The 20,240-nt window shown below is 44.1% G+C and overlaps 1 protein-coding gene across 2 annotated transcripts; it reads left to right on the forward strand.

Moving 5' to 3' along the window:
• The first annotated feature begins 10,338 nt into the window (after positions 1 to 10,338).
• LOC112876061 (L10-interacting MYB domain-containing protein-like) lies at positions 10,339 to 16,296 on the forward strand. 2 transcript variants are annotated; one of them, XR_003225246.1, is made up of 6 exons: positions 10,339 to 10,596; positions 13,840 to 13,906; positions 14,651 to 14,710; positions 14,995 to 15,075; positions 15,220 to 15,529; positions 15,606 to 16,296. XR_003225246.1 is itself a non-coding variant. In XM_025940103.1 (5 exons), exons 4-5 carry the CDS (start codon positions 15,221 to 15,223, stop codon positions 16,179 to 16,181), a joined length of 885 nt encoding a protein of 294 aa, XP_025795888.1. In that variant the 5' UTR covers positions 10,339 to 10,596; positions 14,651 to 14,710; positions 14,995 to 15,075; position 15,220; the 3' UTR covers positions 16,182 to 16,296. The 2 variants fall into 2 exon arrangements, 1 of the variants encoding a protein (XP_025795888.1); XM_025940103.1 differs by lacking the exon at positions 13,840 to 13,906.
• The last annotated feature ends 3,944 nt before the right edge of the window (positions 16,297 to 20,240 follow it).

The raw sequence follows: 20,240 nt of genomic DNA on the forward strand, positions 1-20,240 counted from the left end.
AGTTGTAGAACTAGACTCCTAGAGTATAACAGAACTAGTTTGATAATTTTTTTAATTTTTCTACAAATTTCTATAGATTTTCAAATCTGGCTGATTTGAATTGAGGGGGGTACTGGTATTTTTGCAGAAAAGACCCTAGAAAGAAAAGAAGACTTGCAATTGGGTCCCTGGTTAGTTTAAACAGAGAGACAGCACGACGGTGATCAAATTCCAGCGAGGAGGCTCACCGGCGGCGAGGGGAAAGTGGGGGAAAAGGTTCAGGAACTCACGGCGGGCTCGGGGGTGGTAGGAATCGAAGAAGGAAGGTGCAGAGACAGCGGTTCGACGGAGGACCGAGCCGGCGCGGTGAGGTTTCGAGGTGGCGGCGGTGTTCCGGCGGTCGGAGTGCGGGAAGGCGACGGGAAAGTGGCCAGGAAGCTTCTACGCATAGATGTGGTGCTGGTGGTGAGCTCGGTGAGGGCCAAGAGGGGGCGAAGCGTTGGGGCGACGGTGAGGCCGAGCGGCGGCGATGGACAGGACTGCCGGCATGGTATTCTGGTTGCATGAGCGCGAGGGGATGGAGAAAACTGGCCAGGAAGCTTTAGTGCGATGTAGTGGTGCTGATGGAGCACGGGATTGCGGGTGTGGGGCGGCGGAGGTGGCGAAAATACGGGCGCGTGACAGGATAAAAGAAGTCGAGGAGGGCTCCTGGACGCGCTGCGGAACCAAGAAGAGGAACGGGCAAGCTGGAGCAGCAGCTGGCGGCCGGCGGCACGCGTGGCGGCTGCGGGCGACAGCGGCGCGACGTGGTGGGGCGGGGAAAAGCTAGCAGGGTCGGGCGAGCGGCGGGCGGGCGAGCTGGAGGGCCAGGTGGTGCGGGTGAGAGGCAGCTGGCAGCCCGGGAGATCACCGGCGACGGGCGGCTGGCGGCGCAGCAGAGCAACAGAGAGGAAGGGGAGAGAGGAAGACGATGGGGACTTGTTCGCAATTTTTCAAAAGTTCCAGGGTTTCACTGTAAAGTAAGATTTTCTTTCAAACCATATTCCAAATGAAAATACGCCCAAAAGCAAAAGTGTAGTGTTTAAAAAGAACTACAACTTTGCTTTAAGGGTCAGCTTCAAAAGAGTTAGGGTTTTGAAACTATTTCAAAATGCGACAAACTTACAGTGGTTTAAAAGTAATTCACATTCCAATTGAAACCTTAAGGTAATTCTACTTCTTACAGTGGTTTAAAAGTAAATACTTGCCTTTACATAACTAACCTTCATACAATTTGAAATTACCCTACCTTCAAACACATTTAGCAAAAGAACCCTAATTTTTCCATAATTACAAAAACACCCTTTAACTTGAATTTAGGTTTTAAACACATTCACCAAAAACAAACACAACTTTACACTAAATCTAGTGTGTCTTGCTCCCAAATACCTGAAATGTCACAGGGGGGTTCCTGCCCGCCCTTATATAGTCTGGGAGGACAGTGTTACATGGAAATCCTAGCTAGATACGAGCTCAAGAGTCCTACCCAAGTACTATTCAGGTAGTTTCCTTTTGTTCCGACTAGTATGAGTAGTTCTACTACACTACGAATAGTTATGACTGATGTAGGGTGTGGGCCATGTCCCATCCCATATCCTAGAAAATGTACGCCATGTGCGCAGTCTTGTGGGAGCGGCTCTAAGAAGCCCCCGAGCTCTTCGTAGTTGAGTACTACAGGCTTCCAAGTAGTTCTGAAGGTGTCTTCGAGTTCTTCTGAACTCCATCTTGAGGGTGTCTTCCGAGTACTTCCTTGGCTGCATCGAGGCTGTGAGGTGCTCATACCCCAAGTAGTTGCCAAGTCTTATTTTATATATGAGTGCGATTAAACTCGCACTCCATATGGAGTAGTCCTCGAGCCTTACGTTGACTCGAAGAATCAGGCTGAGGGTCAAATTAGTTTTGAATCTTCTGTCCTAATCTTCCAAAAGATTTGAAAAATAAGTCGCTGATGACACGTGTCCCAGCAGCCCCCGAGCCTTGAATCCAAATCCCCAAGGTTTTGATAAAAAGGATCTAATGAATCGTGGCATGCAATATATGATGGTAAGAATTTGATGGATAAGATGGGCAAATTGGTTCAGAAATTCAAAAACCACTTTTTTCGGGATGAATTCCCTAAAAAAATAGTTAAACAAATAACTTCTCCAAAAAGCACCATAAACTACCACTCAAATCAAACCCTTTTCCTTGAGTCAATGGCTAGATAAGACCTCTAAGTTAAAATTTTGAAAAACCCCTTATTTTGGGATAAAAATCCCTAAAATAATGGTTAAACAATTATCTTCCCAAGATAAATCTTCAAAAGCCTCTTAAATCAGGTTCTTCCACGAATCTTCCGAGTAGTTTTGTAGCATCCAGCTTCCAAGTGTGAGAGCTTAAACGATCCACCGAAAGCACGCTAAGTGCCCTGTCGACCCCAGCCCCCGAATATAGGAGCTAGAGCAATGCGTCAAAAGCACTCAGAATGACTTGTTTGTAGTCGAGACAAGGAATCAAGGTAGCTGACAACGCGTAAAACTAGTCGAGAACTAGTAATCGCAGCATTATGGGAGCGAGTCCCCTTCAGTAAACTCTACGTAGTACTAGTGAGAACTAGTAAACGGAGTGCTACTGAAAGTATGGGAACGAGACCCCTTCAGTAAACAGCATGTAGTACTAGTCAAGAACTAGTAAACGGAGTAGAACAGGAAGTATGGGTGCGAGGCCCCTTCAGTAAACTCCTTGTAGTACTAGTCGAGAACTAGTAAACGGAGTAGTACTGGAAGAATTGGTGCAAGGCCACTTCAGTAAACTCCACGTAGTACTAGTCGAGAACTAGTAAACGGAGTAGTACTGGAAGAATGGATGCGAGGCCCCTTCAGTAAACTCCATATAGTACTAGTTGATAACTAGTAAATGGAGTAGTATTGGAAGTATGGGAACGAGTCCCCTTCAATAAACTCCACATAGTACTAGTTGAGAAGTAAATGGAGTAGTGCTGGAAATATAGGAACGAGACCCTTCAGTTAACTTCATGTAGTAGCAGTTGAGAACTAGTAAACGGAGTAGTACTGGAAGTATGGGAATGATGCCCCTTCAGTAAACTGCAGGTAGTAGTTGTCGAGAACTAGTAAACGGAATAGTACTGAAAGTATGGGAACAATGCCCCTTTAGTAAACTGCATGTAGTACTAGTCGAGAACTAGTAAACGGAGTAGTACTAGAAGCATAGGAACGATGACCCTTCAGTAAACTGCACGTAGTACTAGTCGAGAACTAGTAAACAGAGTAGTACTGGAAGTATGGGAGTGAGGCCCCTTCAGTAAACTCTACATAGTACTAGTCAAGAACTAGTAAACGGAGTGTTACTCGAGGTATGGGAGCGAGTCCCTTTCAGTAAAGTACACGTAGTACTAGTCAAGAACTAGTAAACGGAGTGTTACTCGAGGAATGGGAGCGAGTCTCCTTCAGTAAACTACACGTAGTACTAGTCAAGAGCTAGTAAACGGAGTGTTAGTGATAGTATGACAGCGAGGTCTCTACAGTAAACTCTAGGTAGTATTAGTCGAGAACTAGTAAACAGAGTAGTACTGGAAATGTAGGAACAATGCCCTTTCAGTAAACTGCATGTAGTACTAGTCGAGAACTAGTAAATGGAGTAGCACTGGAAGTATGGGAGCGAGTCCTCTTTAGTGAACTACATATAGTACTAGTCGAGAACTAGTAAATGGAGAAGTACATGAAGTATGGGAGCAAGTCCCCTTCAGTAAACTACATGTAGTAGTAGTCGAGAACTAGTGAATGGAGTGTTACTGGAAGTATGGGATAGGTGACTGGAGATCAATTGGCAAAGGAGAAATAAATCTTGCTGGTAGCTTAGTCGATTCCTTGGGCGGGTCATGAGAATTCACATGTTGCCAAGCGAAAACATCACGGTTGGCCCGAAGGAAGTGACGATGAGGTCCTTCACATGATTTTGATCAGTTTCTTAGGCGGGCCAAGACAGGCCGTATGTTACCATGCGAAGATGTCTCGGTTGGCCCGAAGGAATAGATTACGCAATCCTTCACATGCATAGTTACGAACGTGGTCGTCGTGCGAAAATGACTCGGTTGGCCCGAAGGTAATCCTTGGGGGCCAAGACGACGCTAAAATGTGGATCAACAGACAAAGGCCCTATTTTGTGTAAATTCATTGATTCCTAGATCGAGTGGTTGAACGGGTTCTTTGAGAAAAAAACCCCTTGTTTCGAGATAAAACTCAAGATAATGGTTAAATAAGTTCTCTAAAGATTGCCAGAAAACATCCTTGAATTGGGACACAGTCTTCACGTGGGCAGCCGTCCGGGTTGTGTGGCATCCAGCCCCCAAGCCCGACCTGGCGGAGCTACCGAAAGCACTCCGAGTGCCTTGTCACCCCCAGCCCCGAGCGTAGGAACCAGATGAGCGTGGATAGTTGTCGATCTAGATTCGTGGGCGATTGCCGACGAAACCGTATCACTCATCGATGGAGCTGTGATGGTTTGTTGATGAGACCCGACTAGTCGGAATCAATTCCAACTAGTCACTGATGGAGTGAATTCCGCTCCCGACTAGTTTTGTAGTTGAGGTAGTCATCGGCGGGTTGCATCCGTGAATGGGATTTTGTCAAAAACGATAAGAGCCCTCGCGATCCGGCGAGGAGCTTTTAGGGGCTTGCCTTCCTCATTAAATTGGGTCCTTGTTTATAAATAAGTCATCACTCGACTTCCTGTTGAATTGCAGAGCTCCCAGGGCCCTTCGGAGAGTTTGACATTCAAACACGAAATGCTTGCTCTTCGGGTGCTACGGGCATCGCCCGTGGAGGGTTTCCTCAAATCGTTCCTTCGAACTGAGAGTCTTCTTTCTATGGGTGGATTCTACCCGAGCTTCTTGCTTGCGCTTCTGAGTTGGCTCCAAGTAGTCGAGAGGGATTTGATAATGGGTGGGGTTGTAGGCTTCCACTTCTTCACGCTCTTGCTACCTGGCAACGATGACAATGCGAGTGTCCCGGCCAACGTTGCTGATGGTGCGAAGGTCACCCGTGGAGGAATCGTAGAGGTTGCCTCCCCACGCTAGTTCGTCTCGACCGTGCAGTGTCTGCATTCGGTGTGCTTCGCATTGATGAGCTTACGATGTTCCTTGTGGATGTCATCTGCATCTTCTATCTTGATGTTGTCTGGGAATTCAACACCCATTGTTACGTCCACATCTTCATCGAGTGGATCAAGGAGGTAGTCATCGTAGTCATCTAGCTGGACCCGCTCTAGCCCTTCACAGTCCTCACAGTCCTCACCGGCGTGAATCATGAACACTTCTCGATTGGGGGCGAAGCATTTGGCACTCCGCACCACCTGGCCATCGTCTTCATTGTCGGAAGGAGGGAGGGGTTTGCCTTTTTGAAAAGTGAGTTCGCTAGGTGCGGTAATGGATTGTGGTGGACCTGATTTGAAAAACCTAGAGGATTTCATGCCCTTCCAATGCTCAAACCTGCTGATCCTCTTACCAGACTCCGGAGGTTACTTATTTCAGGTGCCATATGAGCAGATGAATTCGATTCATTGTCAGAAATAGTAGCCCTCTGATGCGCGGTTGCTTCTCCTTCTCCGAGTGGTGGTAGATGATCCAGATCCTCTTCCAATGCGGAGAGGTTCCTGGGTTGAACCATCTCAGACCGAACTGGACATGGCTTGGGGGTTTCAAGTTCTCTGATGAAGTTGTTGAAGTCGTAGTCGAAATCTTTAGGCTCCTTGGGGTTGATACGCCGAAGGGTGGATTCTGCCAGAGTAATGCAATCTGCAACACCTTTGCTGACTCGATGGATGATGGAGGAGATGTTGTCGGTGGCGATGGGATGGTGGTGGTGAGCCTCAAAGCGATTCCGAGTCAGGGACGCCGAGTCACCATGCTGTTGGAGAGCGTCTTCCGTGAGTTTGATGCACTTGGCGATGTTGTCGTCCACCTGATCCATTCCGGTGATCAGATTGTCCGATTTGATCAATGGGCGAGGAGTCGCCCTAATATGACTCGCGTAGCTTCCGATAAGTTCGGAAAGTTGAATTCCGTTGAGATCATCGGCAAGGTCTTGATGTTGCGGCTGGATGCTGAAGTGGAGGCCTCCGGTTTCTTGGAGTCGGCTAGGTGGCCGTTGAGACCGCTCGAGCTGTTGGTGATGTGGATCTAGGAGCCAAAGGTGATCGTTGTGCCCTCATCAAGCACGTTGAGGCCTTGCGGTGTAGACGTTGTGGTCAAGCTCGGGTTACTACCCAAAAAGGATTCGGGGTCATTGTCTGAGCCCGAGTAGTTGTTGACAATGGGGGCCCCCTGACAAGCGGTGGCTCCCTCGTCATCGAGTTCTCCCAGACTCCATCTTGAAGGTGTAGTACTAGTCAACGAGTACTTTTCGTCAACGAGTACTTTTCGTCCTTAGGTACTTTTTGCCAGTGAGTACTTGTCATCTGAGTCCGAGTAGTTGTCAAAAATAGGGCCCCCCGACAGGCGGTGGCTCCCTCATCTCCGAGCTTGAGAAGACGATCTAAGTCCTCCTCCAGGTCAGAGAGGGACTGAGTCCAATCTGATTTGTCCTGGTGCAGCACGAGTTAAAGTCGTGTCGAAAACGGATGCTGTCTCGATCTCCCCGACGTGATCGAGGAGTAGCAACTCATCGAGGTTGTCGACAAACTTGTCAAGGTCGTTGCATTGACTTGGTGTAGAGACCTCCGGCTTCCTAGAGTTGGCTAGGTGGCTGTTGAAGCCACCCGAGTCATTGGCGACGCAGATCCAGGAGCTAAAAATGAACGTTGTGCCCTCATCGAGCACGGTCCTGGTGAAACTAAAAGATGTCATCGAGTTCTCCGGTGGATGCTCAATGAACACCCTACCCGGCACGCCAGCTGTCGGTGTTTTTGCCGCCATGCCCACTGAGGGTACCCTCAAGGTGGTGAGTTTGTAAGTAGGGTGTCACCAAGATTAGGAACTCGAAGGTGCAAGGAACACCGAGAGCGTAATACCCTACATCCTGTGTGTGATTTGTATCACCTTAGGTGTTGATCGAGGTGATCTTGGTGATCCTGTTTGGAGAGGGTCCCTGCCCGCCCTTATATAGTCTGGGGGGATAGGGTTATATGGAAATACTAGCTAGATACGAGCTTAGAAGTCCTACCCAAGTACTATTCGGGTAGTTTGCTTCTGTTCCGACTAGTTCTACTACGTACGAGTAGTTCTACTATAGTACAAGTAGTTACGACTAATGTAGGGTGTGGGCCATGTCCCATCCCTTATCCTAGAAAATGTACGCTATGTGTGCAGTCCCGTGGCCCCGGGTCTGACAGACTTTTTATCTATGTTGGCATTTTTATCTCTAGAAGTTGCTAAGTTTCCTTGCTTAATTTTTTTTCACAATCAGGAGTTCGAAGTGATGAAAATCCCCTTCGAAACTGATGTGTTGCACGGTGATATCTTTGTGATATCTAAGAAAGGAGAGTTCCACTGCAGTAATCCAGGGCCTAATGTCTCTTAGATGTTGTTGTCGTTGTTGTTGTCTCTTAGATGTTGTTTAAGATGTTCTTCTTGTGATGGCTTAGATGAACTGGATAACTTGTGATGTTCTTGTAACTTGAATTGTGATGTTGAATCTTGAAGTTTTTAAATATGTGAAAAATAGCTTCTTGTGCCTATAATCTGTGAGATGTGTCTACTGTGCTGTGATTTTGTATGTGTGTGTGCAAAATTTGTGAGACACATATGCAACTGCCATAGGAGATGCGGAAAGGTAGCAAATTGCATCTCTGATAACAACTCACAAAGGAGACGCGTGTTCTCAAAAGCGTCTCCCATAGCTACCAACGAAAGAGACGCGTGATACAAGCCGCGTCTCCCATATAAACTCATATAGGAGACGCGTGTGGCTGAACCGCATCTCCTATATCGCTTATAGGAGATGGGGAATAAGCATGTTAGGAGACGCAATATAACGGAATCTTGGATAACAAGTCTTACAGGAGACGCGGATTAAGAAACTGCATCTCCTAACAGGGCTGTCATAGGCGATGTGGGTTTACATCCCGCGTCTCCAATATCGTTCAGTGGAGATGTTGCATAAATAACTTAGGAGATGCGGTTGTAGGAAATGGGAGACGCTTGTTAAAGTACTTAGGAGACGCGGTTTAACTGCGTCTCCGATCTTGTTCCTCATAGGAGATGCGGATGTTTCGCGTCTCCTGTGAGTTCACATCGGAGATGTAAATTTGGAGACGCGGACTGCATCTCCTATGACTCTTAACCCGCGTCTCCTATGAACCTTGCTTACATAGTGAGTTCAAATAAATCACCGTTAAGTATTAGGAGAGATAAAATAATTAACTAACGGAAAAAAATAGAAACAAGCTGGATATTCTAGTTAACACCGTCCCTTGGATTTAGCAAGGAGCTGCATATGACATGCATGATAAAATCTAACTCACCCCATATAGTTAGGATTGCAAATTTGTTACATGCTGATAGTATAAGTAGGAAAATTAGTTACTGGCCTCTATCGTGCATGGGATAAGGGCTTGGAGGGTTGTGGAATAGGAGGAGGACGGCAAACTCTTGCTTTTATTTGTATTTTATTTTTTCGCGAAAAAATGGGAAGTTGACTAATAGGTATAATGCAGGATGGAATACGTCAAGAATGTAATGCTAAGTTTGTTCATAAGAAGATCACTATCTAATAATGTATTTATCTTACTCGTGTGTTTGGCTCAAATTAATTGTTTCTGGTATGCATCCTCGAGGTTATTCTTTGAAAAAAACAAAACGTTCATATGCATGCTTGGGGCCATGAAAATTTAGCCGAACCTTTTCTTTTTGCAAGTTCATACGTGTCACATTAGATCATGTTAGAGAAATTATAGCCACTAGCAGGTTAGGGTTACGTATACATTTTTTAAAAGTTATCACATATATTTATTACATAGGAGTATATATATCCACAAAGTGTGATCAGGCATGCATGTTGCAAAATGTTTTGTCTAATAAATATAATTGGCAAGATATTTTGCCTATTTCCCCTATTTCTTAAAATAAAAATTAAATAAATATATATTTCTCCTAAATGGACGGTCCATATTTATCTTGAAGAGAGCTAGAAGGAGCAGGTAGTTTGTCTCACAATTTTTCTTGACGGTATATGTTATGTAAATTTGCTCTACATATATATGCCACTACCTATTGCAGAACTACTAGTCGAATTTATAATTGGGAAATCGACTAAGTTGATGCGGGAAATACATATCGATTCCTCAAATTTGCCCACGCATTTCTCCTGTACGGCAGTACACACTTTCAGTCAATATTACTGTGGCCAAAGGTCTTTGTTTGGCCACTGATTTCTATTCTGACGACATATTCATGAACCAAGTAAGATTGTAATATCAAAGCATTTGTTGAGGACAAATATACAAAAGAAATGCAAATTTTCATTTCGATTTGCCAATCTAAATACAGAGTCACGGATGTCAAAGTAGTAAGTACCATATATAGCCCATATATAAGAAATCTCTAAAATCTCGCTTGCATTATGTACTCACTAGAGATCTTTAAATTGTTGGCACATACGTAACACTTTTTCAGTTAGGGAACACTTCGTCATAGGTAACAACGCAGGCCACTAAAGCTGTGTAAGATTAGTGCGTCAAATAGTAATTACCAGAACTGATGACGCGACATGAAATTCGACAGATACATGATGGCAAAACTAATTTACTACCGATGCTTTATTTTGTGACTCAATGCGTGAGGATTTGTTACGTCGACACATATGTATTGTATATATCCCAGTTTATGGATTATATATATCAATGCATGGTGGAATTCCTTACATACTTACAAAATAAGTACAAATAATGGAGAATATGATGCTCTCTGAAACGTGAATGGCATTAAAAGAAATACATGAATGTATGTATCCTAAACTTCATATATATGTTAATGCAAAAGTGGAAGTAATAAGTACACCTTTTGATTTCTCCACTTATGATCAAGTTGCATTATTACTTTATTATTCTCAAAGGAGAATGCTAACGCTCATTGAGTTGCAAAAGTCGTGGAGTCATATTGTGGGACCAAGCTATACATGAAAAATTAGTCACATATAGCTTATCAGTAAAGTTAAGTTGTTATGATACTATATATTTTTGAAATCATTGGCACGCGCAACTTTCATTGGACGGATTGGATATTTGGATAAGATTTTTGATCTCTGATCATGAGGGGAGACATGGCACCTAATCCTTCGAATCTTGAGGGTTTTTTTAGCCTTCATGAGGTGCGTGTGCCTCCTTGTCTCTGAAATCTTGTGGGATTCATAGGTGCATCCATGACAATACTCTTGCCTACATGTTGATGAAGTCACACTATTGGGGGAACTGCTTCTCTTCTCTCTTCGTAGTTGGTCACAAGTGCGTTACAGACTAGACCATCAGAAAGTAGTTGGATTCAATATTCAACAATCCATAAACACAAATTCAGTCTCAAGAGGGTCAAAATGGGTCTCATTTTGGGTGAGCTGGTGGATTGAAGTGTACTCAAGGACAACCAGACAGGTAACGACAACCGGACTCCCCCTTTCTGGAAAAGTTTAAAGAGACCCATTTTGTATGAGCATCATATCTGTACAACCTATAAATTTTTTATAAATAATACAGGATTATGACGCAATCTTAGATGAAGAATCACAATCAGAACAGGTGCTATCATTAAAACATGCATGCCAAATTTCGGCCGCATATACATTTTTATGGTTTAAACAATTTGCATAGATCAAATGGCATTACACCTGCCAAATAGATAAAACTAGAAACTCTAGCGCGGCTTTGATGTGCCTTTCTCTGATTTTTTTACCAGTGTTACCATGATAAGATACTCGTAATATTTATGTTTTATGTATTTTAGATATATATTGTTTTAATCAGTAGTCATCCTGTAATTATATCAATCAATTTTAGGATAGGTTTGGTTTTTTAAGGTAACGACCTGTTACGAATCTGAGCAACGGTGGAGTTATTAATTCTAAAGTATTTACCATAAAATTAAGCACTTCTCCAATTGTGCACTTCCAAACCTATTCATATTCATAAAGTTGAAACGCTTGTTATGGACTCTACTATGGTTGATTTGTGCACGCGCAATATCTGATGGAGTGTGGACTTCAATTACTATTTCTTATAAGGCTGAAGATGTGAATATTGTTAAAAATGTAAAGATAACACTTGCCTCCTTTCGGAATTGAACAAAGTAAATTCTGCAAACATGTAAATGCGAGTGCGTTTAAAATGGAACACATACATCTTACACTACACATTTTTCCAGTTTGAAAGAATTTCATGTTAAATAAATAACTAAATGAGCTCATTTTTACATCATTTGGCAATCAGTACTTTGTCTAATCTCTACTCCCTCCGCTGTCTATTTCCCCAAACTTATTATCACTATAGAGAAGCTCGCCGGGACGTCCAATGTTCGCACAGTTGGTTGTAGTTCACTTTATCTTCCTACAAATGACGCCATCATCTTCTTCCTTGAGCCTGGTGTGGTTCGAGCACCATCTCTCCGCTAAATCGGCAGCGCACGTGAAACCAAGCCGAATCTCTTCTATCTCTCGCTGTCGATCCATCACATATGTACATGGCTAAAACTTAGGATCTCGTCGCTGCCATCCATCATTGCTGACAGCCCGCCACAACCACCATCCATCGAGTTTGTGATTGTGCCTCATGGAGTCCGCACAGGGCATTCAATTCGACGCTGCCCTGCCCCTACTTGGAGCGCACCCATGCTCTCCGCTGCGTGCCTCCGCAATCTTCGCGCCCGTGACGAGCACTTCCTCACGTACAAAGCTGCTACGTCCGCACACACCGGCACATGCTGACCCGGAGCTCTCGTCAATGGCAACGACCCCTCGCGTGGCCGCCAACCTCTATCTCATCATATGGCGGAGGCAAGGGGGCCGGCAGGGGCCATGGCCCCTCTAATAATTTAGATAAATAAGTGTAGATTACTTATTTAGACTGATCATTAATCATTTAGGCTTTTTTTAAGTAATTAGGACTTTTAATCATTTAGACCGAGCATTGTTAGATATTTTTATAGATATAATATCATGTTCTACTATTCTATTTAGCAGATATATAAATTATTTTTTCTATAGATAAACTACACAATATGCTAAAATTGTAAAAATACTCAGTTTATTCCTCTTTTGGCCACCTGTTGACATAGCTGAAATATGATTATCTATGCTATATTATAATATAAATAAGTATTTTATGATACTATATATATTTCTACCATAATTATTATTGGACTTGTTTGGAACTGTGTCACGCAGCAGCACATTCTATGAGTACGTCAGGAAGAGCTACTTCCCTTGCTTTTCGTGTTTGTCATTTGGAGCCTGTGTTCTTATCGCTGTTCACTGTGGAAAAATTTATTTGGGGTAGCTGACGCCAACCCTCTAGACATTTAGGCACCGTTTGGTTCCGCTTCCAGCAGGCGATTCGCTTCCAAAAAATCCGATTCGCAACCAAAGGGGTCGGACAGCCGTAGAGATTTTTTGGAATCTACCGATTCCCGCAGTGCAAGCGACGCAGCGACCCGCAAGGCCGATTCTACCGATTCCCGCACACAAATTACCCGCCTTGCCACTCGTAAGTCGTAACGGTTCGGTTCTTTTTGTTCCATCTCCCGTGCGCCTCCTCCCCCGCCCTCTCCCTCTGCCCCCAGACACTTCCCCGCCGCCGCCCGCCGCCCCCCCGGGCCGCCCCCCGACGCGGCCCCCGCCGCCGCCCGCCGCCCCCGGGGCCGGCCCGGCCGCGCCCCCCGACGCTCCCCCGCCGCCGCCCGCCGCCCCCCGACGCGCCCCCGCCGCCCGCCGCCCCCCGACGCGCCTCCCTGCCGCGCCGCCCGCAGCCGCGCCGCCCGCCGCGTCCCCCGACGCCGCCGAGCTCCCGCCACCGCCCCCACCCCCGACCTCGTGCCCACACCCCCCCTCCCCGTCTTGGTGCCGCGGCCGCCCATCGCCCACTCCGATCCGGATCTAGCGCAAGCTCGGGCTCGGCCTGGGCCCAGGCTCCCGCCGCGGCGTCCCCGAAGTCGTCAGCTCGAGCTCCCGAGGTGCGTGCCGCGCGGATCCGTGCTCATTTTCGTCGTATGCGATGGAACAAATCCCTGGTACCAGTTATGCTTGGTTTGATATGAGCGATGTTGCTTGTGTTTACAAGCGATGCATATGCATATGCTATTATTGTACTGTCTTGCCTCTTTTCTTTTTATGTGTAGTGGTTACTAGTGGAAGTTAACATGCACTATGGACCAGCATCTACTGAACATTACAGAATTCCAATGTGCACTAAACAGATAACAAGAACTGCTCTTTAGAAATATATGCATCCCCTTCCTGTTTTATTTTAGAAAATGGAAATATACCTGCACCCCTTTCCTGTAATGGAAACGCTTATCACTGATAAATGCAACACTTTTTAATTGCTGGCTGCTGCCACAACAATTTCATCAAAGCATATAGCTTCTGTAGTGGAAAGTTACACAACCACACTACCCCGTACAGCACCAAAAGAAACCTCATGTCACAAATACTCAACTCAGACCACGTCAATGTATCTAGAACATACATGGTCAACACAATGCTCCATGAGCTCTCAAATAAAACAAAATAAAAACAAGTCTCTGAAATTGTATCTGTGACCAAATCTCTGCCTAGATCTCGTACTTCATACTTGAAATTGTTTGTCCATTCAAGTGCACTCAAACTTGTTGGATCTGCCTTGTAGGAAGCAGTGGCGAATGCAGCAGCTGTTTGTCCATTCAATTTGGAAGCATATGCTAATTGAATCAAAGGTTCTCTATTAATTTATCTAGCTTTTTTGTTGCCGCTGTTATCATCGTTAACAATAATAGTGGGAATGAGCTAATAGATAAGGTTAGATTACTCAACTTCCAGGAAATAGTCCAGCTCACCTTGTGTCTTTGGCTCTTTGCAGACAAGAATGGCAGAAGTTGTAATGATGTTTAATGTCTGTGCTGCTCTTTTCTTTTAACTCAGTTTTGTGCCGTACGTGCAATAATTCTAGTGAGTTATGGCCATGCGCTTGGTCTGCCTAACAATATGGCCGCTGATTCTCAATTTTCAAAACCTTTGTCAATGTTGCGTGGTGTTTGAGCTTTTCACTCCTCTGTTTGAAACTTAGAATTCTTCTGCACATTCACCTTTACGAGTTCTTCCATTGATTTGTGGCTGCTCATTCTCTGCTTAGGTGATAGGTGCTGTTCTGTGAGGGTTTGTTTGGATATGTTGGGATTTGATTGGTAGGGAAACCAAATTGATTTCCCTGCCAATGCAAAGGGTTTGGGTCTTGTACCTGTCTATCAAAAACAAGTTTGGGGTGTTTTTAACCACGCTGTAGGGGATAGTATGATTTTTTAAGACTATTTTTCTTTGTTGAAATTTCAGTATTCTGAAGCAGATAGTGATGAGCGAACCCGGACTGTTTGTTACTAGTAATAAGCAACGTACTCATCATATGATAAACTATGCCACTGGCTTCTAAATATTTTGATGCTTACATTGATCTTTATTGGCAGGAAGGTCAGCATCACGCCCTGCTCCGCGTGCTGCTCCAGTGAGAAACCCACCACAGCCAGGTACTTTTGTGATTTACAACAATATAATGAATTAAAATTGGAAATGGTGTAAATATGTGACTGGAAACTTCATGAGGCATTTTCCTCCTGTTTTCTTCCAAGTAACTAGCATTGCAAGTGATGAATCTTTTGGGGCTTAGGGGGTGGAATTGTACTTGCCCAGCCTTGCACGCTTAAAGTAATGTTGATTCGCAGCTAAAGTAGTGTTGTCTCGTTTGGGCAGATTTGCATGCTTAAAGATGCAATCCTATTCCTAATGTGCCAGCTGAAAATTCTTTTTCCAGAGCGCCAGGCTCCTCCTCCAGTTCCTGCTCAGAGCGGTGGTGGCTCCATCCTTGGAGGAATTGGGACCACAATTGCTCAAGGTTGGTATTGACAGCTTGTCATTTTCGGGTCCACATATATCGTGTTAAAAATATCTTCTTGACAACACTATTCGAATTTGTAACTGGTCATACCAGTTTACATTTACATTCTGGCAGCTTGATAATTCTTTTTATTCACACTAGTATGGCTGAGAAGGCGGTGTGGGATAAGGAAAATGTGAAGCACTTCTGTGACATATGCATGCATGAGGTTAATGCTGGGCATAGGCCATTAGGTCATTTGAACAAAGTCGGATGGAAGAATGTTGCAGAAAAGTTTGAACACATAACTGGTCGGAAACTAGAACATTTGCAACTCAAGAATAAATGGGATAGTCTGAAAAGAAGTTATACTGTTTTTATGGAGTTAAAAAATGCTGCAACTGGACTTGGTTGGAATGATGACAAGCAGACTGTAGATTGTTCAAATGAATGGTGGAACGAGCATCTTGCGGTGAGTGTCGCAAGAATTGTCATTTTGTAGTTTTGTTGGATATTTTGTACTATCTAATTGAACCATTGTATTGCAGAGATGTCACGATCCAAGTAATGGAAGGAAATGCAAACATGTTCAGTTTAGAAAACGTGGTCCGGACAACTTGGAGGTGATGCACATCATGTTTGGAAGCGCACATGTTACGGGGGCATCTGCTTCCATACCGGGAGATTTGTCTGATAGTTGCAGTGATGATGAAGTGCATGAGCTTGAGAGAAGCCCCTCAAATATCCACATGTCCAGTATGCTCCAACATAAAGGCAAGAAGCGTAAAGGCCCTTCTTCTACGTGTGCGGATGACAAGGAAGAGAAAAGTCCATTCTTACGTCTCTACAGGCAAACCTGCAGCAAGATCGAAGATGGAGTGAACAAGATCACCAGTAGTATAGAAGCTTCATCGGCCCCTTATGTGACCAGCAACATTTCTACCCTTGCGGAGGCCTTGAGGATGGTGAAAGAATGTGGAGTACAGGAGAAAACTGGCCTCATGCATACTGCTGCAATGGCGATAATGAAACCTGATTTTAGGGAGCTCCTCGGATTGCTGGACACAAATGAAGGAAGACTTGATTTGCTGCAAAGGGAGCATGAGATGAAGAAGTTGCCTTAATCATTATGTTTGAGTCCTTGTTTGTTCGGACCATTATATTGTTGTTCTTGTGCTTGCAAACCTTTATGTTTGAGTTCTTGTTTGTTCGGACCCGTATTTGTATGAAACCTTTATGTTTGCGTCCTCATATGTTCAGACCTGTATGTTGATAATCTTAAAAATGTGGCTTATGGTATGTACTTGTTATGCTTATGCTTGCAGAGGCATGGACGATTTGGCAAAGAAGGGTTACAATGGACTTCAACTTCTAGCCGAGTTGTCCAAGCAGGCTGCCACCATTGGACATTTAAGTGACCGGTACACCGAAAGGTACTTGAATAAAAATGATTACAGAAATCCTCAACAATCTGGAATTGAGTGGGTCGAAGAGTGCCTAGCTGCCCCTAGATATTTCTACAAGATGTTTAGGATGACTCCTGAGGTTTTCTGGGAACTTCATAATTTGCTTGTCGCTAACTACGGTTTAAAGTCAACAAGCAATGTTTCATCTGTGGAGTCACTAGCAATGTTTTTATGGATTGTTGGAGGACCTCAATCTTTTTCTCAAGCTGAAAACCGCTTCGTTCGGTCCCTATGGACAGTTCACACTAAATTTAAGGAAGTCTTGAAATGTTTGAGAAAATTAGCAAAAGATAATATCACACCGAGGGATCCTACTTTCAGTACCGAGCATGCAAAGGTTAGAGAAAACCGTTTCTGGCCTCATTTTAAAGATACTATTGGAGCCTTAGATGGGTCACATGTAGAAGTTTCGGTACCTATAGAGGATGTTGTCAACCACACATGTCGGCATGGGTACACATCGCAAAATATTCTAGCAGTTTGTGATTTTGATATGAGGTTTACTTTTGTGGTTACTGGTTGGCCGGGCTCTGCACATGATACACGGATCCTCAATCATGCCTTAACAAATTTTGGTGACAAATTTCTGAAACCACCTGCAGGTACAAATGCTAAGTTTGTGTATACTTTGGTATTATTTGAAGTATAAGTCATGAAGTATATGTCATTAACTTGTGTTCTTTTTTAGGCAAATACTACCTTGTGGATTCCGGTTATCCGAACCGAACCGGATATCTTGCTCCTTATAAAGGAAGTACATATCATCTACCCGAATTTCGTCTTCGCACACAGCGAGCACCTCAAGGGAATATGAGATGTTCAATTATTTGCATTCATCCCTTCGCAATGTAATTGAGCGTGCATTTGGAGTCCTTAAGCAAAAGTGGCGTATATTGAAGTCGATGCCAAGTTTCTCAACTCGTACGCAGGCGCATATCATTATGGCTTGCATGGCATTGCACAATTTCATTCGTGATAGCGCGTTACAAGATGATGCGTTTGACAAATGTGATGAAGATGAGAACTATATGCCGCGAGATGAGGATGACACCGAGGAACCAGAAGTGGCGCAACTAGAAGTGGATGAAATTATTGAGGAGGAGAATGAGGTTACCATGAACATTGTTCGTGATAACATAGCTAATGCTTTGATTAGTTGAAGATAATATTTTAGTTAGGTCGATGTGGATCTATATATCTTTTGTATTAATTATATATGTCAAACAATTCTAATTATTGTACTTTCCTCTCCAAAACGGTCATCTACGTATCCTTACGATTAATTAGCATATAAACAGTCCTATACAGTCTCAGGGGCAAAATTGATATTTCTCACAGAATCCCACAGCTGACAGCTGTTTCAGCCAAACAGCTTTCAGCTTTCCGACAGCTGATTCCACACAGCAGCTTTCCCACAGCTGATTCCAGAAATCAGATTTTCAGAAATCCACAGCTGAACCAAATACACCCTTAATATGACTTAACTCGATCCCTTTTAAGTTTAATCCGTGGCTCCGCCCCTAATCTCATCCTCACGCGACGGCAGACTGTATGTAGAGGCGACCTGGGACTCGCCATTTGATCCCCGCCCCAGCATTCTTAATTGTTGGGAAGACTATGAGATCCATCGCCGCACGTCATGGCGGCGACCCCCCCACGGCAACCGGCCGCCGGCCTCCGTCTCCTCCAACGGTCGTGCAACGCGAGGAGTGGGACTGTGGGAGCCGACGCAACGCGATGCGGTACGATGGGTCGAGAAGCAGCGTGAGAGATGGGCGGCGGCTGCCCACGGTGCTTACCGTCCATTAATGACCGGACGGCTATCATAGCGCGATGACGTGGCCCAATGAATGGCGCGAGCTCGGTGCAGGAATGGTTTTGTAGAGATTCCCACTTGTTCGATTATTCGTGTAGATAAATGCCAGACTACACCCAAAAACATGAATTGCATGCCAGGAAGTTCGCTTATATTAATAGTGACAGGGACATAATTGCAAAAGCCTAGTGTAGCTCTCCATTAACAAATACAAGATATGAATTACGTGGACATGGAATATGATACTTTTCACATTGACATACAAAAACCAATCAGTGTATCCTTCGATGAGAAGGATCCGATGCATAAAGTGGATGCTTGCCTTAACATGGTTTTTGTTAGGCCAAGAGGCAGCACTTTTTTTGTCACAATCAGTATTAAGATCTTGACAATGTCAGCTCCACAAGGCTAATGGCCTCTCCACAACAATAATATTGGAGTCCATATAGTAAGCAGGTCATTATGCTGAATCATTAAGATACGACATAATTGGCCCACCAAAACGATTGCAGGTGCACAATATGATGCCACTAGTATACATACATCAGCATCGTCACAGTATTTGATTGTGGTTACTATGCTGTCCATCGTTACAGGAAAGGGTAGGATAAGATGATGTAGGGTAGAAAACTAGAAATACCCCATCTTATTGTTGACGTTAGCTCACAGTGAACATGCACCAAATAGCACCCATCCAAAAATATGTGCATTTTGATACTATGTTTGAAAAATATCAACGATTTCGGTATGCCCACAATTAAAACAAGCAAAGCAGCAGTCTACAAAAACGCACCATAGAAACAGTGTTTGTTCTCTTTTGAATGAACAGTATCATCAAGTACAACAAACAAAGTACAAAAACCCAGACATTTCTTTTTTTTTTACTACTATGAAACTGTTAGCCTTTATTACCATGACGGCTGATCACTGCCGATTTAATAAAAGACGGTAGTAACATATATAGCACTGCCGTTTAATTGGGAAAATCCCATTGCTGCTGGGTTTTAATTTTTACTGAGAAATCACAGATATCACATCAGGATCATAATATTGACCAGCACTGATAGTTCTGCCGGATTGATCACCGCTAAGGAGTCTGCTCCGGAGGCATCATGGCAACTGATCGAAAAAACGCAATGCATATACTATGTTTTCCATCTATTTGAAGCGCATTATATATAAACAGGTAGCTACATCAGACGCAGGTAAACTCGTATACCCATAATCAATAATCTCAGACAAATGTTATTATGGTTCAGATATACGTAGATGCCACTGTTGGAGATGTAAGCACTAATACCAGGCGGGAACTACTAGTTAGTACCGGTTCTTCGCCTGGTACTCGGTACTAAATTGGCATGCATCTAGTACCGGGCGCATTGCCCGGTACTAAATGGTGCTAGTAACACGAGCCGATACGAAACTACTCGCCATGGAGGACGGTTGGGGCGGTAGTTAGTACCGGCTGATGGTACCATCCGGTACCAAATTCTTTTTTATTTGTTTGCTTATGTTTCTTTTCTTTTCTTTTTAGTTTTAATTCAAATACGTATTCGTATCCGTTTGCGTATAGCTAGCATTCGTATTCATATTTATATTTGTATTCATATATATTATCTTGCATAGCAAAGACTATATGTATATGTATATATGTATAGGGCCGGTCTATTCAGCTAGCTCGCTGGGAGCTGAATAAGAATCTAGCGCGCACGGTGGCGCACCGCTAGACCTCCGGCGAGGTTGAATTACTCTGCCACACCGTGAGGGTAGTAAAATCCGGCTACCCAAGTGCTTCAATGCAGACTTGATCAGGGAACCTTGGGTTTTTCACCTGTCTGTTTTAATGCAGAATTGACTGGCGCACACGTTCATAAACACTGATTGATCAATAAAAGAATGGA

This window comes from Panicum hallii, chromosome 1, assembly GCF_002211085.1.
Source record: "Panicum hallii strain FIL2 chromosome 1, PHallii_v3.1, whole genome shotgun sequence".
Classification (NCBI taxonomy): Eukaryota; Viridiplantae; Streptophyta; class Magnoliopsida; order Poales; family Poaceae; genus Panicum; species Panicum hallii.

Coding starts and splice junctions, on each gene's coding strand:
- LOC112876061 (XM_025940103.1), top strand. CDS start 15,221: ATGGCTGAGAAGGCGGTGTGGGATAAGGAAAATGTGAAGCACTTCTGT. Junction 15,530..15,605: donor GGTGGAACGAGCATCTTGCG/GTGAGTGTCGCA, acceptor ATTGTATTGCAG/AGATGTCACGATCCAAGTAA.